This window comes from Drosophila subpulchrella, chromosome 3L (genome assembly GCF_014743375.2).
Source record: "Drosophila subpulchrella strain 33 F10 #4 breed RU33 chromosome 3L, RU_Dsub_v1.1 Primary Assembly, whole genome shotgun sequence".
Lineage (NCBI taxonomy): Eukaryota > Metazoa > Arthropoda > Insecta > Diptera > Drosophilidae > Drosophila > Drosophila subpulchrella.
Window position 1 is genome coordinate 20291827 of NC_050612.1, and position 20545 is coordinate 20312371.

General features: G+C 37.9%; 1 protein-coding gene across 1 annotated transcript; it reads left to right on the forward strand.

Moving 5' to 3' along the window:
• Positions 1 to 18192: 18192 nt before the first annotated feature.
• LOC119555557 (P protein) lies at positions 18193 to 20266 on the forward strand. Its single transcript, XM_037867002.1, has one exon. The coding sequence runs from the start codon at positions 18206 to 18208 to the stop codon at positions 20264 to 20266; it is 2061 nt and encodes a 686-aa protein (XP_037722930.1). The 5' UTR covers positions 18193 to 18205.
• The last annotated feature ends 279 nt before the right edge of the window (positions 20267 to 20545 follow it).

Here is a 20545-nt window from a genome sequence, read left to right on the forward strand (position 1 = left end):
ATAAGCAAATTCAGTCATATATATTTGATTATTAAATAATTAATATTTTCTTTAGCACATTTATCTTATTAGTTACATTTAAATATAACATTACTTGATTCTGAATGTTAAAATATAATATTAAACCTTTTTTGAAAAACACTTTTAATTTTTGTGTATTATACTATTTTATGTATTTTTTTCCCAGTATACAAAACTCTTTTGGGGAAAAGGCTTTAACGAAAGTCCCAGCTGCCAGCACAATGTCTTTAATTGCCCTAAAATTTTGACATAATTTTCCATATAGACGCATGACATATTAATTTAATAATGGTTGTTTTCATACACGTTAACCTGTTGAGTATACGCACCGTGGGCTTGACAACTTGTGGCGCTGCTGCTGGTGCTTCAAACTTTCCATATGAAACATTGATTGAAAAACTTTGCTCAGAGGGAACTGCTCCGCAAAGGGCTGTGGACCTTGAAGTCTATTCCAGCTAGTTACCCAACGGGCAATATGGACAATGCCATGGCAGCCACTGAAATCCCTGCTTCTTTTTGGGGAAATGGGATATGCAATCTTCAGATTCCACTTGCCATTCTCCACTTAAATGTTGGCCAAAAGGGAGCAGGCCTGCTCCGTCCACTGGACCCAGAAAACAGCGACCCCGACCCTTCAACCCGTACTCATTTGCATAATGGATTTGGCTACAATTAGCTGGCAGCTGGCAGCTCCTCCTGCCGCTGACATGGCTTCAAAACTGCCCAGCGTCGGGTCCCACACCGATCTCATTCGCAGCTAAGTTAGCTTTATAGATATATTAGAAAAATATAAAAAATAATTAAAATGTTGTTAAGCAAAAGATTGGAAACATTTCAGTTCTTTACGCTTCTAATTAAAAAAATTATACATTTTCTAGATAACTTTTTAAACATGTTGTAATTTACATCAATAAATTTAAAAACTACTTCTTTTAATAAGAAAGAAAGTACACACATTTTTTTCCATTTTCAGAGGCACCCTAAAATAATATAGTATTTTTGTAATAGTTTAAGTTCTTCCTCCTAAAGTCACCCCACATAAGTATGCTACGAAAAAAGCACGTCGTCTTAAGGTTTTATTGTTGCCTACTTTTAGACACCAGTAAATATAATACAATTTAAATCACTACTAAGTTCTGTTTTATCAATAATACAATAATACAATTTATCAACAATACAGCCTGAACATAAAAAATTCGCTTATTTGGAGTTCATGTATAATATAGAAAAAATGTTCTGTATACTTTGTTTGAAAAAAGTGTTCTTTGGGAGCATGCAATTTTTTTTTAATTAGAACGTGAAAAGTTTACAACTGTGTCTTTTCATAATTTGTAGTTTCAACGTTCTTAAATGTATTATATGCAATTTCCGGCCATGTGTAACCGATGGTTGGCAGCACTGAGCCACACAGCCATGAACTTGATCATCCGAGCCCAAGGGGCTGACAGCAGCAGTCCTCCTGCAACATTGCATCACTGCAACATCCTGGCAGCCGGATTCAGTTCACTCGAAGTACAAAATGGGAGATGGGAGGTACGAAATGCGAAATGCGAGTGAAACCAAACCAACCAACCAACCAGACTGAACCGCGTCTTCTGTACATGCCTCTCCAAGGCTTTAACCCTTTCGAGGGGCTTCGGCTGGTACTCCGCATTAATACCTGGCATCGTTGCCCCTAATTGCAGGCCCTTTAAAATACTTTTCGCAGCCAGGGGAGCGTACCACTTAACCGACGTTGGGGAATGTGGATTGTGTACTTTCAGGAGTCACTGTTGCCAGTTTCGACGGCTTTTTTACGTTTTTTTTGCGCCCATCCTGCAGCTGCAGCTACTGCGCATCTAATGAGGCTCATTAACGTAATTACGTGATGTTGGCAATAACTGGTAAAAATCCTTCCCTCTTGATTACAACGATGATGAGGGACTCTGTGTGCTCACACACTCCATTGCCTGCCACATGTATGTTTAATCCGTCTGAAGCCGAAAGCAGTTTGTTTATTAATATCTCCCGAGTGAAATTGAAATGCTAAGTTATCCAAACGAGTGGCCACAGATTAGCAACTAATTTATGAACTTTCCTTTGGGAATCATTGATGTACTTAGGAGTACAAGAAGGGAGAAATATTTGCCACTTTTGGCCTCATTAGGTAACATTAAACAATTTAAATATTTTCATTTGGAAAATATAAAAAGAATAAACTGCTAATGGATTCATACAATTCATATTTCTATCAATAATTAATTAATTAAATATTTAAGAAGAGTTTTGAATAATACTTAAAATACAATTTTATAAAATAGCCAAATAAATAAATAATCGAAAATCATTCACAATACTTTCCCAGTTTAAGGGCCCTTCAAACTTTTAGTACCACGCAAATCACTCAACCGAAAGTGATTTGTCAAATGCACTTTGCAGCGAGTGCCAAGCCCAAACTCAAAGGTACTTATCAGACTCACATATGTTTTCGATTTCCAGACTCGTGCTGAGCCGATTTAATGGAGGAATCGGAGCCACAGCAATTAATCTAATGGCAGACGTAGACCTGAGCCTAATGCATGCCTAAATAATTCAGGTGGAAATCAGCTTAATGTTCTAGTCTGCCGGCCATTTCGCAGAAAATTGAAAATAACATACTTAGGGATATTCAATCTTTGTCAAATTATTGCAACGGGACAGCAGCTGTCCTAAAACCCTGTCTGGCCGAAACGCAGCTTACATATAATTGCTTTTTCCGACCAGCCAACAATTTTTCACAGAAAATGTCTTTTTCTCTAGCTGAGGTTTTCTTGTAGCTGTCAATTGTCAGAAACTGTAGTTGGTGGGATTTCCTTTCGGTCAGCGGATTTGTGTCTTGAGATTTAACGCCTCGTTTTAAAATATGTCCTTTGAAGTCATTGCTATTGGGAAATTCTCTTAAGCTAACTTCAAAATTTCTGCCTACTTATAAAATGCAATAAACAAAACCACCTCAGGATGGTAAGAAGAGATACAATAGAGAGGCGAGGCAATATTAGGATAAGAAGGATCATTAAAAACTAGACTACCTCAGAAAGGAAAAAAGTTGGTTAAAATACAATCTGTTAAAAATCAAAATACTTTATTTTATTAATAGCGAAATTACGAAAGTCATAATACAAAAAGTATACAAGGAATATATTGATTACAAAATAGTTTTTATAGGTGGAGAGTTAACAGAAGATAGGGTTTATTCCTCACCCGTAAGACTTATACCGTCTTTCTTATAATCAGTGCCTCTCTTTAAACCAGGATTGAAGTAGAGCTTCTTGTTAAAGCCGAGATTTTCGAAGCAGCCGGTTTGTTTCGCTTCCTCGTTGAATATCATTATGGCCACCTGCTCATGCGTCATCTTCAGGATGTCCTCCAAGTGCGTGTCGTGGGCATGGTTGGCCATAACATCGCAGAACTTCTGGATATACGGGCTGCCATAATCTGTTTTCCTAAGGGTCACGTATTCCGGAGTATTGGCATAGCAGATCATAGTGTCCGCCATTGTTGGCACTTTGGAATTGGAGGAGGAAGTACCCGTCCTTGGAAATGATATGCATTTTAGAATAAATTGATATGATCTAGTCATCGAAAACCCATAATCATATTTATCACCTCTGCAAAACGGAAAGATCAGTGCCTTTGGTTTTCCCACCAAGAACGGGCACTTTTCTGCCCGAAAGTAGTTCTTTATCTCTTGTAAATCAGCCGATGAATTGTCGCTGAAGATCACTTTATCGATACCTTTCTCTCTGGTACCATGTGACATCAAAACTAACACAAAGCACTTGCTGTGAAAAAATAACTTCAACCAGCAGTGTATGGAATTTGCTCTTCGTCAAGCTTTAACAAACAATTTATCCAACGATTTCTAATTCGTTCATAATAATAATCAATAACAAAAAAATACTCAACGCCCAAGCGAGTTGGATTTTTTTTTTTTCAAATAAAAAGAATTCAGTTCAAATTTGTTGTAATAATATATAACTTTTTAAATAATGCCAATATATATTGATTTTATATAAGATTTATATGCGACTTGTTGGACATAAATCTTTCACCTTTTAATTATATCTCCCTCCTCTTTTTCAATTAATTTACCCCAACTAATTCGTATAGAAACTCAAGTGAGCCGCTCAACTTACCTAAATGCCATTTCATTACCTGTGTTTATCCACCGAGAACAAAATGAAACATGAGCGTGGAAAAAATGCCTGGCTGGCCGTTTGAAATTTATGGCGGCCTCTAGGAAACGGCTACCCGAAGTGGCCAAAAAATGTTTGATGTAAATAATTAACAAGCCCTGAGAGAGTTGGGGTGCGAGGGGATTTCTGCCCCATAGAGTTCTCTAGCAAAATGGGCTAATGTTCCCCAGCTTTATGGACCATGGAGCTCCAAGAAGTGGGCAGAAAAAAGAGGCTAGGAATTAACGCTGGTAATTGAGTGAAATTGCCACAAATAAAATGGCCAAGAATTCCCTAGCCTTTTTGTTGGCTTAAACTAACGTCGGAAGTGCGCACACATAAATTAGTCAAAATGTTGCCGGGTTGCCAAAAAAAAATGGATAGAACCCTATGGAAAGCTTGACTTTTTTCTGGCAATGAAAGTTCGTGTTCTAGTAGACTTTGAATAATAAATAAATTATAACAAGCACTTGAAAGTTTATTAATATTTAACTAGTGAAATTCGCCAACAATTAGTTGACACCCTGCGTTAGTCGATGAATAATTGATCAAGTGAATTACGCCTTCAAAATGTTTAATATTTAAAACCTCTTTTGAATGCTACGGAACATCGAAGTGCTGAATTTCTTGGCAACAAAATGGCCGGAATCACTTCAACAGTTTTAATTCTCCATCAATCCCCAGGTTGCCATACCAATAACCAACTTTTGGCACATCAAAGCAATTGCCCTAAACCACATTTAAAATAATTGATGTTCAACTCTTTGAACCGATCACAAATATACTGTCTATTGACTTATTTAGTTTAATTTGGCATGATATTTGATATATAGAAAAACAAGCATGACCTCGTAACCATAGCTAAAAATATTCAAAGCCGTAACGAGGAATTTGTGTGTGTGTCTGGAAAATCGTACGGAAAAAGGGGAAAATGTGAAAATGTCAAAGAAATAAAATGTGATAAAGAGAGTAAAGAACATTTGAAATTTCAAATTTGATATGATTGGATTATTTGCTCTCTTACCAGCTTATTGATTCCTTCTGGACATTTTATAGTTTTTGTCTTCCTATTTTTGAATGCCAAAGCAATTCTCTGACAGTCAAAATAATGCTTTGCAATGCACTTCACCTTCAATGTTTGGCAAAGGAAATCTGTAATTTTGTTTCACCATTTTTCCCGTTTGACATCCATCCACCTTTTCATCTTCCGCGTGGAGCCAATCGACAAAGCTGCAAAATCAGAGCACTCGTGTTGCCGTCACAATTTGCATAAATCGAGCAACAAGCTGCAGCTGGGAAATTCAACAAACAGGCAACAGCTAAAAGCCAGCAACAAAGTCAGCCAGCCAGCGTCATTTTTAACACCTGTCAAGAAGCCGAACAACTCAGTCAGCTAACACACATGATGGTAAATGTTTGCAGAGCAAGAAAAATGTATTACTTACTATACTATTAATAACACAATATTTTTATTTAAATAGAGCTTTTAAATGCCTTAAAAAGTCTTTTAAATAATGCCACATAATAATTGAATAGAGAAGTCATTGCAGACTTTTAAGCACCTCAAAAAATATAAATATTTATAAAATAATAAAGTTTATTAACTTAACCTTTAAATTTACTTTATTATATTATGTATAAATGCCGCAAAGTTAAATATCAGTTTGAAGTTTCAGCATACCACAATATTATAGAGGTCTGATGTAAAACGACTGGATTTTGTATTGCATACTTTCAACACCTTTGAAATTATAAATCCATCACTTTAATATATTATCAATTATATTTTTTTTAACGTTTATAAATATGAAAGTTTTGTTCTTAAGATTAGCACACTGCTACCCAACTTGCAGCTTAATCTAATCGGTTTTTAATATCAATTATAAAGTTGGATTAAAATAACCCTGCTATTTTAATATTTATTTTCTCAGTGCACACTCGTTATAGTTATATAGAGATGGGTTGTTGCCACTTATGTTGGTGGTGTGAAAATTTGTTCAACATTTTGCGACTCAACCATCTGACGGCATCTCAACTTTAAGTGCTCGAACATAGAAAACATATTCAAGCTGAAAAAAAGGAGCAACAACTATGGCGTCTGTTCGCAAAGTTTGCTCTGCAGCAGAATATTCTTCAAACTTTTAGCTTCCTCCCGCCGCCGGCAAGAAAAGGCATCAAATACGAAAATAGCCTTAATTAATCTGCTCGGGTCGCAGACAAAATAAAAGTTAAGAAAACAATGGACCAGTATTCCTTTTTGGCTTCTGCCATTGACTGGCGAGTTGAGGAAAAACTTTCAATTTTCTCTGGCCCTTGGCGAATTTTTAAAATTGATTGTGCAAGGTGCAGCGGGGCGTATGTGTAACAATTAACTGACTTAATTAAAGCGATGCTGTCATGACAACAGCCAGTAATGATGGCAAAAAAAAAAGTGGAAGCTTCAAAGTTTTCACTTAGCTCCTAAGTGCTATTAGAGAGATTTTCCAGCCAAGGACTCTTGGTGGCGTGCGCTGCATATTACGCATACGACTCTTACGACGCGGGCAATTTGCCAAAATATGCATACATATATAAAAAAGAGCACACATAAAGGGAGGTAAGTATAAAGCGACACATTGATTTTCATTTTGGGAGGAAGCCTATTTCTGGTACTCTTTCCGTAAATGTTTTTAAATAATTAAATTATAATTTATATTTGCTTCTTTAGCAACTTAAGGTTAAGGATTTTTGTATGCTTTTAAACATTTAGTATGCCAAGTTAAATATTTGCTTTATTTAATTTGCCTTGCTTCATTTATTCACCTGGTCCCATTTCTTTCAACAAAAAATACAGTGTGACCATGCTATACGTGGAAAAGTAAAAATTAGGTGTTTTTTAGAAAACCAATCAACATTTCGTAGGGCATTGCTAAATTTTTAACAGAGCATTTGTGCCTCTCCTTTCTTTTTAGCCTTTTTTTTCATTTTTCCCGCTTGCCGCAATTTCAGTGATATCCTTGGGATAATAGTAGCCCACAAAATATTCAAAAAAAGTGGCGGTGAAATGAAATCTGTGCTGTAGCCTAGATGAAACACTAGGGCCTGTAGCCCACCCACCATACGATTCACCACAAATTGTCCCCGCTCGTTGACATTTCAATCGCCTTAAGTTGTCATGGATTTCGCTAGCCGCTTTCCCTTTTATCCGCTGGTTTTTAAGCGGCTGCAACGGGGGCTTAAACAATATGCATAGATTTAAAGTGGCCTGCAGAGAGTTGGCGGCTTTTGGCCTTTTACTGCATAAGCCGCGTAGCATGTTGGCATGACCTCGATCATGTCGGACTTGATGGGATATGGGCTCTGGTGACCGATAAGGGATTTTCGCAGAAAACCCCAAATTTGCATAGCAACTTCCGCCATTTTTGTGTTCGTTCATTTGCTGCTCGCCCGATTTTGTCATTAGTTGGTTTCCTGTGTTTGTGCACCTGTTAAGCTCGTTGATTGCCGGGTTATAAATGGGTTTTCCTGTGGAATGTTGTGTTCTTTTCCATGCCACAAAAACACATCATCAAAGTTTTAATAGCTGCCAGCACTCACATACGCACTTCATTTGCTAGCTTTTATCTAGGTTGCTTAATTTGTTTTCATATTTCAGGGAAAATATTTTTGATTTAATTCAAAGGTCAGCATTCCCCACAAAGTTATTTAATTTGCCCAAATTAGGCTAAAGGCCAAAGTAGAGCAGCTTTTGACTTTAATTACACAACTTTGCTAAATTTCTATCAAAGAGAAAAGGTCAATGAGCTTAATTCGGCTAAAAACCAAACCTAACCACTTAAACTTACAACTATAAGGCTAACTTGTACTCTGAAAATTTTCCTGAATTTCGTCGGATAAATTCATTAGCTCTGTATGTCTATTTTCAGAAAGGTCAGTTATCTTATTATTATCTAGCATTAACATAATAAAATACAAACCGCGCTCACATATATCCCAAAATGCTTTAAACAAATCATCGTAGATAATTAATTCCATAATTCCGAATAAATTGTTCGATTCCTATTTTCTTTCACCGCTTTCGGCGAAATTGGACTTTTGGGCGCCATAAATAATGATTGCATTGGACTCGGACTGCAAACAGGTATAAACAAACCACAACAAGCCAGCGAACCTATTAGCATAAACCACTTGCCAGATAATCGCACCTTAAGCTGACTCACAACAAAATGCAATAGCATAAAAAGGACAGAGGGAGCAAATGAAAACAATTCCGAGTCCTTGAACTTGGTCGCCGTGTTGGGAATTTCGTTTACTGCCAATTGCTTGACAGTGATGGAAGGAGTACTTTCTTATTCATAGGTACAAGATACTTGGAAAAAATTGGAAAAAGTGATTGCCATTTAAGTTGAAAGGTTCAGTTAAAAATATTTTTCCAAATGAAATATTTTTTGCCTTCATAAACTCTAAGATCTTTTATAGGATATTGTTATTACCTACAAGGGTGTCTAAAAGTATGCAATAATATATTTTTAATCTACAGTGCGCTGGATTGGTGTTAAATGTCACTTATAATTATTAAAAAAAAATATTTAAAAAAAACATAAAAAAAGGTGTCTAAAAATATGCAATAATATATTTTTATTATACAGTCTGATGGATTTATAGCATGCTTTTACACACTTTTAATGGGATTTCCAAACCATTATGACCATAGACCGTAGATTTTTCACATTGAAAATATATAAAAATGAAATACCAAATATAGGTACTCTTCCACCTTAACTTAGATACTTCCCATCAGTGTCCTTTTTTCTGGCAGATGGTGCACGGTGGATGTGGCAATAAAAGTGGCCCACCGCTTGGTTGTGAGATTTACTGCTGACTAGAGGACACGCAAAGTCAGTGTTTGCATGTCCACTCCACCGATTTGCTGCAGTTTGCTCGAATATCTTCCGCTTTTCCTCTTGCCATTTTCCGCGACTTCCGTGCTGGACCAGCGGAAAAAAAAATAACGAACAACTAGAAGTGCAACTTTGGTCCGAAAGTTGAGACAAGAAAAGGAAAATTAAAAACGGTCCGATTGAAGGGAGGTCCTTCAGGACAAGTCAATGTGTCAGGTGTCATCGGGGTTGTCTTAATTAAACTCGATGCCAGGGCTCACCTTTTGGACAAAAAAACCTGATGCTGCCAATTAGTTGGGCCAAACTAACCCTAAGGAGTCCAGAGAAATTGCAGCGCCCACGCTGCGTATACTTAATATCACTTAACTGTCAGTAAAAGCAGCAAAACTGCAGCAGCTGCAGAGCAATGTGATTATAATTAAAACTTCGAGTACGGGCCAGCTAATTAGTAGAAACTTGGCCGAAAAACATGCATACCATTAATTGCAGCCCAGGAAAAGCAAAAGCAAAGGGAAAGCTGCTAAACTGGAAAACTGAAAAACTTTTCATCCCCAGACGGGACAAAGTATCTCAAAAGTTGGCTGCCGCCAGCGTGTGCCTAAAATCAATTGAGAATTAATTAAGCGGCAGACATAAAACTTTGATGCTGGCGGCATTTTTCAACAATTATGCCAAAAGGTGAATGGAGATGAAGTCCCCCAACTTTTCCTCAGTGTATGTACGCAAGTAGGTATTTCTGTAATTCGATTATTTCGAACGAACACGAATTCAAGTGTCGTCTTACATGGTACTCACAAATTAATTATCTCAATATTGTATTACACTTAATACTGGCCAAATCCCTGTCGAAGTCATTGCCTGAAGCTCCATTGGTTTTGTTCATTTATATCCCACGGCTGGTACGGCTGCTTGTATTTAAAGGACCATTAATTTGCATAAAATTCCCATAAAATGCATTCGATGAATAAGAAACTGTTGAGCAGGGACTCAGTCTGAGGATTACGGGGATAGCGCAAAAGTCCCTCAATTGAATCATCATTAAGCATTTGGTCTATTGCACGAAAATCCTAGAAATTTACATTCACATTCTGCCAAATGGCTAACAACTATGCACAAATTTATTCCCGTCCGTTTGGTCAACTAAATAAATTCTAAAGTCTGTGTCTCTCTTGGTTTTCTGGCAATTTACTTTGTACCAAGTGTGTAAATATCTTTAGCGTTTGCAATTAAATTTCATTTGTACAAAGCTGTTTTTCCTGTGATAATTGGATAAATTGCATGACAAGTCGAGAGCAATGAAGGTGAAAATAAAACAAGAAAGCCAAACAGTGAGTACTATGACTTGGAGATGGCCAAACCTTTACCACAATGATTACGATTTTGTATTAATCAATATAAGTTTTATTAACTTTTTGATGCCATTTTGAATTGAGGAAAGTTACTTTATTAACATAACATTAACATAAAAGTGTCTAAAAGTATGCCACAATATATATAAAGTTTGGAAGTTCTTTTTTCGATGCATACTTTTAGGAACCCTTAGCTTAATTTCTAAACACTATAGATTTCTTTTGCATCCTTCTTAAACTTGAATTTTGTTTAACTGTCCTTTGCAACCAATGATGATGCCATCGATGTTATTGGCCAACTCTATCCGACTTTCCTTTGGCTTTCTGACTTCAAAAATGTTCAACTCCTTTTCCCTTACCATTTTTCCCCGATTTTTCTGCCAACTGATTTATGACGCCTTTGCCTGGCGAATGGCAATAAACTCTTTTACCCCCTACAACCGATAATCCCTGGCCAGTTAATTGTCAACACGAGACCTTTTGCCCCTGACTCTCAATCCGAAGCCCCGCCCTTATCATTATTCACTGGGGGGGGGGGGCACTGGAAGTTGAACGCTCTGATAAGAAATAATAAAAACACACGCTGTTTACCAATTAATTGTAAAATATGCTAATTGGCACTGCCGGCCAACTTCATGTTGATTTTTCGCGTTAAGACACAAGACCCGCAGCGGCTTATCAGTATTTGCACAGGATCTGCTCAAGGAGTTGGCCATTAAAATCTAAATGAAATACTTTGATTCGACTCGGTCAGTGGCCATAAATTTAATGACTTGCCCTTCGGACTGAGATTGCCTTATTTATGGCCCGCAATCTCAATCTGGGTCTGCTTAATTAGATTATTTGCGCCGCCCCAAAAGGTTTTTTGGGCCGAGCTCATCTGGGCCAGTGTTTTATGACACATCTAATGAACACAACACAGCCGCCCCCACAAATCCAATTGATCGATGTTGGCCATCGACCAAAAACCGCAATCATTGCGCTTAAAACGAATCAATTAGAGTCCTCTGACCCGCCATCATTGATTTGGGTGGGTTATAAAGCCATCCAACCATCCAACCAATGAGCCAACCAGCCATCACCACCCACCACAACATGATGATGGGTGACGACGAGACTTATGGCCTGCGGAAATCATTTCTTTGGACAGGGGTTTCGCAAATTCAGCACTTAATTCGTAGTCCCAATTTCTGTTTTATATTTTTTGGGGCTAAACAGACGATTAAATGAGAATATTCACAAGAAACAACCATGTGTATGTACTGTATATATAGAAATGTGAAATAACAAAAATTATAAAGTCAGACACGAGTCATCAAAATAAAATACCCTATACATAATTAATTTCACATTAAAACCATAGATTTATTAAAAGACCTAACTTTATAATTTAAAACCATAGTTTTGTTCCAGCAAATATATTAACAAATTATTACTAGTTACTTAAGAAAATATAAAATCGTTAAGGGAGTCATGTCTTAATAAACTTTCTAAACTTTCTTGTCTGTCACATTTTGGTAATCATTTCATAATGATAGCATTATATTACCACAAGCCAGTAAATTTCCATTTTACCCTAAAAACGTAATATATTTACACACCACCATAAAATGTGACATCATAAGTGGTTGTTAACCAATGTTTATATTTATCCTGCCCCTTTTGCCCATTTTGATGTAGATATTTTTCTAGGCCAAACATTTCATCAGCATTTTTGTTTCACTTGTTTGACATGACAACAGTTTAATGTCATCGATCAATTTAAGTGGGTTTTGGCAGCAAAAGACAGGAAAATTTGCCATTAATTAGCCAAAGTTTGGAAGACATCCCTTTCGACCTCCGGCGAGCCCAAAAAAAATTCTAGAAATAACAAACAAAAAAATGAAGCAAAAACAAATGAGCAAACCGGCTAGACAAGAAACGTGGGTTGTCTCTAATGATGATGATGGGCCTAAAAAACAAACTAAGCCCGGCAAAGGCCAAAAAAACTGTCGCCACTTTATATTTGCCACTGAAAGGACTCGCGAAAAGGGTCACTTAAAACCTCCTAGACTGCAAAATTAAATTTAGAAAACAAATAAACAGAAAGATTTTTCGAAGTTGTATAAAAGTTCAATATTCAGTATTCAATATATTTTTTTGTGCCATTTGCTTGTGTGTAATGAATTAATTATCAATTTGCGTATTATCAACTGTAGAAATCAATAAGCTAATTATGTAAAACCAATTTTTATTGAATCGCATTAATTTCCCCATTTAGCCAAGCAATTTCGCAGAATATTAAATAATTCGGTTCTCATAAAAAAGTTACAAATAATGAAATTCACAGAATAACAAAAATAATTAAAATCCATTTGATAAGCAATAGTGCGAAAAAACTTTCTAACAAACAAATTTGGTTTAATTAATGTTAATCAATGCAAATATTATATTTTTACATTTTTAATAGCAGGACACAAGTGTGGGAAGTAAATAAATACAACAGAGTCACAAACAAAATCAGCAAAAGCCGCCCTTTATGTGAAATTTACTGTAACACGTAGTACGTGGTTAAATATTTGTATCTTTTTTTCGTTTTTTACCGCTGAGTTAATCAGCAACGTGCTTTTAACGAGCCCTTTGTAGTGCTCATCGTATGATGTAAGGCATTAATTTTTATATTTTTAATAAACAAGTGGAGGCAAATCGAATTATGGTTGGCAGGATAAATGGCATCTCTGAAAAAGAGTGCATAATCAACTTCCACTGAATTTTATGTGCCTTGAAATGCAGTTATAAAAATCGAAGTCAGAAATACACTAACCTTATATTCTTTTCAGATTAAATATATAAGTTCTAGATAATATAAGAAGGTAAAACTGTCCTTAATCGGTTGGGGTTTCTGTAAGTATTATTAACCAAAAACATATAATCTAAAAATAATAATTAAATCTCATGAAAGGATAATTGGAAGGGCAAGCATAATAAACACTTTGAAAAATAAGGCTCCTTTAAATTCTGTGTAAAATGTAAGTACAACATCCAAAACGTTACCAAAGTAACATTACCTTTTGTGGGTAGGTTAAACGCCAATTTGATGGCCTTTTCTGGACATGACGGCTCACGATAACCGTTTAATTTCATATTAAAAGGGCCCAAATTGAGGACGTGTCTATATGTAAGTGGTAAATGCAATTACTCCAGAATGCCCGGCGGTTGTTGCAAAATTTAATTACAAACGTAAATGTTGAAATATGTGCGCTTCCAGCTAGCAGCGACATCATTAACTTTTCACAGAACCAGCAGACGGGGCGCTTTTCCTTCAGCTTTCCCGAACTCCACCACCTCCGAATGGAAATTTCACCGCAGGCGTAGATATATATATATACACAAAATGCCATGTGTCCACACGTAGGTGGCCTACGGAAAAGCTCAAGCAGATCAACGGATGAGGAGCGGGAAAATGGAAAGTGTTCACCGGAATCCCCGCCTTTTCCATCCTCAGTCAGTACCGAGTACAACGTATTATTTTTCAATTAAAGGACAGCCAAAGTTTCTTGGTCTATTCTGGTTCTCTTGTCCGTATTTTAAATATCAATTATGCAAATGTACGTACTCATTTTCATAATCCACAATAAAAAAACAAAAAATATTATTACATATATATAAAAGTATATAATGACCGTAACTACATAATAACAATTTGCATTTATGAGCACTTGTTGAAGAGTTCGTCCGGTCTCTTTTTGTTTTTCTATTGTTCTGGCCAGGCTGACGTCAGGATAGCACCGAGTTGGTATAATCTGGATGGCAGAGAAATTGTCACTGGGATTAACATCTTTATAATGCAGGCAGAAAAGTTTTGCCGCCTAACTTTTGCTCACACAGAATCGTTTTACATGCGCTCATAAATCAGTCAGCGAGCTGAAGAGTTGTGCAGATTTTCAGCGAGGGCCATATGTTATGGCCCAGAGTATACCAATTTTCTATTGAATTTTTAACAATTTATTGCAGCGATATATCAATCTAAAGTTTGCCAATTTTCGGTGTTCAAATCTCTGGGGAATATATAGATAGGTTTTCTACATTTTCTGGAATCGAATTTACAGTTAACAGGCCAACGAGCACAGCTTCTTTATCTTGTTTTTCCTCTGAATTGGCAAACTTTTCATTAGCTAATGCCAGCGGTTGGCAATTAGTCGTGGGAGTCGGCACTGAATGATAATCCCCACCAATTTTACCCACTAATTCCAGACAATTTGAGCCGCGTGCCACGCCCCTTGAACTTGCGCGAAATGAGAAAGTGAAATCAAGTAAATTATTGTTTTTGATCCGAGTCTCATGTCGGCGGCACCCACGTCGAAGCTCTGGGCGCCTGCAATTCCCACAATAAATTCAAATAAGCCCACTTACGCCACCGAAACCATAACCATTCGTTCATCCACATCTGCACCTTGGATCCCTGGATCCCTGGATCATTTGGGAACTTGGGAACTTGGGACCTTGGGTCTTTGGGTCCTCGGGTCCTGGCATTCCTTTGGCCCACTGAGCCGTCGACTTCAAAGGCGTTTAACAGCAGCTGCTACTGGTGCTGCATCGGTGGTATTTAGTAATGAGCTCCTGGAAGGGAGCCTAAGCCATTCTTAGAACCCTACCTACCGCAGTTGAGTTCATACTTTGGCCACCTTTGGTGGAGAAGCCGCCTACGGAATCACATAATGGGTGGCACACGGTTATTTCGGTTGGTAAAAGCTGGAATACCCTGAGAAAGCTGAAGGTCATAGCGAGATCTCCATTTAATTAAATGGAACTATACCAAGTTTGACTGTGGTATCTTTAGAAAAATAGCTAACCAAGGAAAACTTAGAAAAATAAATTAGAATATAATAGTGTATATATTGTTAAGAATATTATATAAAAGTAAGGGGATAGATATTTTATTTTATTTTCAAAATCCTAAAAATTATCTTCTAAGTTTATAATCTATATATAATATATAAAGCTATCCATTCGAAACTAAGAATCAACGCCAAGCGAAATCCATTTGGATGAAACTAGCTTATTATCATTTTATAATTATATTCCTTAAAAGTTTAAAATAAGAAATAGAAAAATTTTAAAAATGTTGTAACTTTTAAAAACTACATTTGTATTACATTTTTCAAGCTATTTCCTTGAAACTAAGAATCAACAGAATCCATTTGAACAGTACTGGTACATTTTTAGTTCACAAATATATCACTCAATAGTTTGAATAGCCCATTACAGATTTTAATAAAGTTTAAAACGACTGAAAGTTGGGCAAATAAAATGCCATCTGTTAGGGTATATATGTATATGCGCTTGCCCTACATGCTTATACACATTATATTCGCAATGTGTACTACATGCACAGACATAATGTGGGCGTGACCCGTGCGAAATTCGAACGACAGGGCAACTGTCAAAGTGTCGACCCGACTGTCGACTTGTTTTTTGTGTTTTGGGTTCTGGGTGGTTTTCGGCTCTACATTTCTCGTATTCATTTCGGGTCTGCTTTGCCAGCTGTCGACATTTGCCTGAAACTCTGGGGTGACAACATTTGTGCGATGCTTAGGGTCAGAATATTTGGCAACAGGCGTGACACTCGGCACCCACACCACCTCTTTTTGACTAATTAGGCAACGACATCGGATGGTGCAGGAAAAACATAAACCTTAGACATCAATTTCCAACAACTAGTCTGGTAATTGCATAAACCCATAAAGTGCTGACATAAAACTGAGTTACTGCACAGGGAATAAAATTAAGGACCGAAAAAGCTTAAAGCTTAATTTAGGAAATGAAAATTACTGAAACATCAGTTAATTGAGAAACTCACTTTTAAATATGCCCAAAAGTATGCAACAATATAGATTCATTTCGGAACACATGGAGTCATTCCGGGTAACGCCTAATCTATTTTTTTAAAGCATACTTTTTGACACATTTGACGATCATTGTGATTATTGTTGCACTCACCAATGTTTTATTTTGATTTTGTTACCAAAAACATTATATATTATTACTGAACCACCTTTACAATCATATTCTTGGTGGGTTAAGATGATCAGTTATTTTTCCAGTGCTTCGAAGTACTCACACTGACTCCTTTCAAAAATTCCAGACCCAATTCAGTCATATAAATTAATGTGCTGTGTTACGGTATGTGAAAATCCTATTTAATTGCCTAGGCAACCAACACCTGCATGGGTCGGTGACCATTTTCATTACGCTGCCTGCCATTTGAAGCGGATCTCAGACAGTCTGTATTGCACTTCATTTCCAATTAACCACGCTGCCATTTAAAGTTGATGTCGCCCCACTTGTAGGAATTAAAAAACTGAAAATAAAGAATAAGCGAAATGGGGAAATTGTTGCAGATAGCTGGGGGAATCTGGTATCTGGGTTGGGGAGTGGATAATTTCACACATCTGTGGCACGTGCAGTGGCCAGACTGAAAGAGCTGATTTAGATTTATGTGGATGGCGACAAATTGTGGGGAAAAAACTGAAGTGGATTATAAGAGCCGCCGGCGAGGATGAGGGGAAAAATTGGAAGATTACCCAGCTTGAATGGAAGACATTTTTAAACTGAAATTGCTACGAATATTAAAGATTTTAATTCGCCCACCTCCTGAGAATATTCTGCATATTTACAGAACTTTTTCTCGCTTGACTAAATCCCCTGAAAGACACCCATTGTTTGGCCAGCAAAGTTGCTCTCTAAATAGCAACAGCAGGAATAACAACAATTTATTCTAGATTTGTCATGCATCAAATATTGTTTTGTCCATTTCCATATAGAAATCCCATGTCTCTGCTTTATGTCGGATTTTCCATTCTCCTTCGCCATTTTGTGGCGTTATTAAAAAGTTTGCAATGCATCGTTTTCTGCTTTTCACCGCACACTCTCCACATATCATGGCTACATTTTTGATGGTCAGCAGGGAAAATGGCTTTCACCTACTTTGGTCTACTTACACTGAACTCGAGTCGTTTTTCTTCTCTTTTTTTTCAAAATTTCCAACTTTATCTGCAGTACCCACATGCTGTCTGGATGGGAATGTAGCATAAAAAAGGTTTGAGTTCTCTGATTAAGTTAGCCAGACTACATATCATAAGCAAGTTGAGCGGTCAACAGATGTTGCCACAACTTTTGCCTTGGTCAAAGCAGAGAAGAGCATAAAACTGAAATGGGAAAAAAACCAGACAAATCTCTACTTCTTTGACTCGGCTTTGATCTATTGAATTAAAGCCATTTAAAATGGTAATTCAATTAGGGTAATTTCCTGTGGTCTACAGCAATGGAACTAGCCACAAGTTATTGGATTTTTAATGGAAAATGTATACCCGAATGAAAAACAAGTGTTTGATAACCAGAACACTGAATAATAAAATTAAAAAAAATTGTTTTCTCTTAGTTCTTGTTATATTATGAAGCAAATGTGTTATATTACGTTCAGTGATAAAAAAAATAGTAACTGAAACATTTTTTGCGTATCCCTTCATCAATTTTATATAAAGTATTATGAATACACTTATTATTAACTCCTTTATATATTTATTCCCTTTCTTAACATTCTCGTTATTAATGAATATTTTTTATGGAGATGTTCTGTAGGTTTATATATTTTTTGGATAGTAAACTCGTAACCTTTAGTATTTATTGACTTAAAACTAAAACTGAAGTTTGACTTATCCTTCAAGTGATATATTTCCTTTGATTACCGAATTCGATTCCAGATATTAACTTTAAAGAGAAAATGAATCCATTGAAATACTCTCGCAACAGGTTCAGAAGATCAGTACCGAGAACCAAAGCGGGTTACATCCTTTTGATCATCACAGTGTCCATTCTGGTGGCGCTCTGGAGTGGGTTCACGTTTGTCCTGCTGACGTACAAAACGGCTGAGGTCACCAATTCTATGGTGACCGTAATGCCGAATCAGACGGTTTTCAGGAGTGTCCAGATACAGCACGAATCCGTTGATATATGCCTGAGAGGAGCCATAAGCCCATATCTCACGAAGCATTTCGTCAAGTGGACCAACCTTTCATCCGTTGGAGTTCGTCTGGAGTGGCGTGATCTGGAACGGAATCAAAGCTATATGCGCACAAAACAGTGGATAGTGTATATGTCGAAGGATCGCAGGAAGATCCACCAGGTTCACAAGGTCTTTCGGCTTTCCCATGCGGGTTGGTATAATCAAGATAATCAAGATAGGATGATTGAGCCAAATGAAAGTTCATTATATGAATGGTCTTATGCCAAGTCGGTTATTTCCGTGGAGAGCATGAGTGAGACACCAGTGGGTCTGCACATGGTGGTCAATACTTCCCCATTGGAGACCAAATTCAGCATATTGTATGCCGCCATCCTGATTATCGCACTGTATGTAATGCTAATCTGGGATTTGGGGGACAGGACCTTGTGCACTCTGCTGGTAACTTGTTCTGCTTTGGCCACACTAACAGTGGTGTCCAACAAACCCAGCTTGAAACATATCATCTCTATGGTGGATTTTGAGACACTGATGCTTCTTCTGGGCAATATGATCATGATGTCCCTGATGTCGGAGACGGGATTCTTTAATTACCTGGCCGTGGTGGCCTATCGGATATCCAAGGGTCATGCCTGGCTGTTGATTGCCCTTTTGATCATGGTGGTTTCCCTGAGCTCCACCTTTATGGACAACTCCACGGTGGTGCTCCTCTTCAGTCCCTCTGTCGTAAGATTATGCGAAGCCATGGCGGTGAGAACCACTCTGGTTCTGATCATTGTGGCCTTATATGCAAATATCGGTGGATCCATAACCCCAGTGGGTGGACCACCCAATTTAATCATATCCACCAATGCGGTGGTGGAGGCCACTGGTTTTACCTTCGTTCGATTCTCCTTACGCATGCTCCCGCCTGCCTTGATTTGCATGGTGGTGACCTTTGGCCTGATCTACTTGACCATGGGCAAGAAGATCTTTGTCCTGGACCAGCTTCAGTTGGACATGGCCCAGAAGAGGCGGGATGAGATGAGACCCTCCTTCGATATCCAGCTAAGGGTTGACGAGCTGCGGAGGAATCAGACCAGGAGAAGGTGGATCCATCCGGCTGCCAATTACTTTGAGACCCTGGCCAGCTTGGAGGCGAATAATAGGATACGCAAGAAGATGCTACTGGTGCAATCCCTGCTGGCCCTGGGCTTTGCCGCCTCGTGCTTCATCCTGAAATCGGTGCCCTCGGCCATCCCTGGCGGCTCCCTCGGCTGGATATCCATTCTGGCCGCCTTCCTGCTGCTCATCCTGGCCGACAAGAAGGATCTGGGTGAGACTCTGGACCGAGTGCAGTGGCGCGTTCTGCTCTTTCTGGCCTCACTCTTCGTTCTCACCGAGGTGCTGCAAGAACTGGGCCTCATCCACTGGGTGGGCGCGCAAACGATAAAGGTGCTAAGGAGAGTGGATGAATCCCACCATACCATGGTGGGCATGCTCCTAATCCTCTGGCTGTCGGCCCTGCTCTCCGCCGTCATCGACAATGCCGCGGTGGCCACCATAATGGTGAAGCTCTGCATCGATATGACCTACGAACATCATGTGGATGTGAAGCTGCTAACGATGCTGTGGGCCACCAGTTTGGGCACCAGCTACGGGGCCAACGGAACCCTCTTGGGATCCTGCTCCAACGAGTTCGCCTCGTCGGTTGCCAGAGAATCCGGCTACGAGATCAGCTTCCGGCAGTTCTTCGTGGTGGGGTTCCCCATCATGCTCGTCACCATTGTCATCTCCTCGATTTACCTGGTGACTGCCCACTACGTTTTTGACTGGCAGTAGAAGTAAGAACATTAGTAGCTTTTTATAATTTCATACATTTTATAAACAACAAATAAAGAGATCTTTAAGAACTTATAGACATTCTAATTTTTTAACAGATGCTGTTAAACTGATTTTATTGTTTTTTCTGTAGCATTTAAATATCATAAATATCATTTGATTAGCATTCCTATAAGTATTCATTCTTCAAACATAATTAAATCTTTTTTAAATTCAAATAACAACCACTTTGAAGGACCACAAATCACTTTTATTAAAACCAAATATTAAAATTTTAGC

What these genes read in the sequence shown, in the direction of transcription:
- LOC119555557 (XM_037867002.1), top strand. Translation starts at nt 18,206, where the DNA reads ATGAATCCATTGAAATACTCTCGCAACAGGTTCAGAAGATCAGTACCG.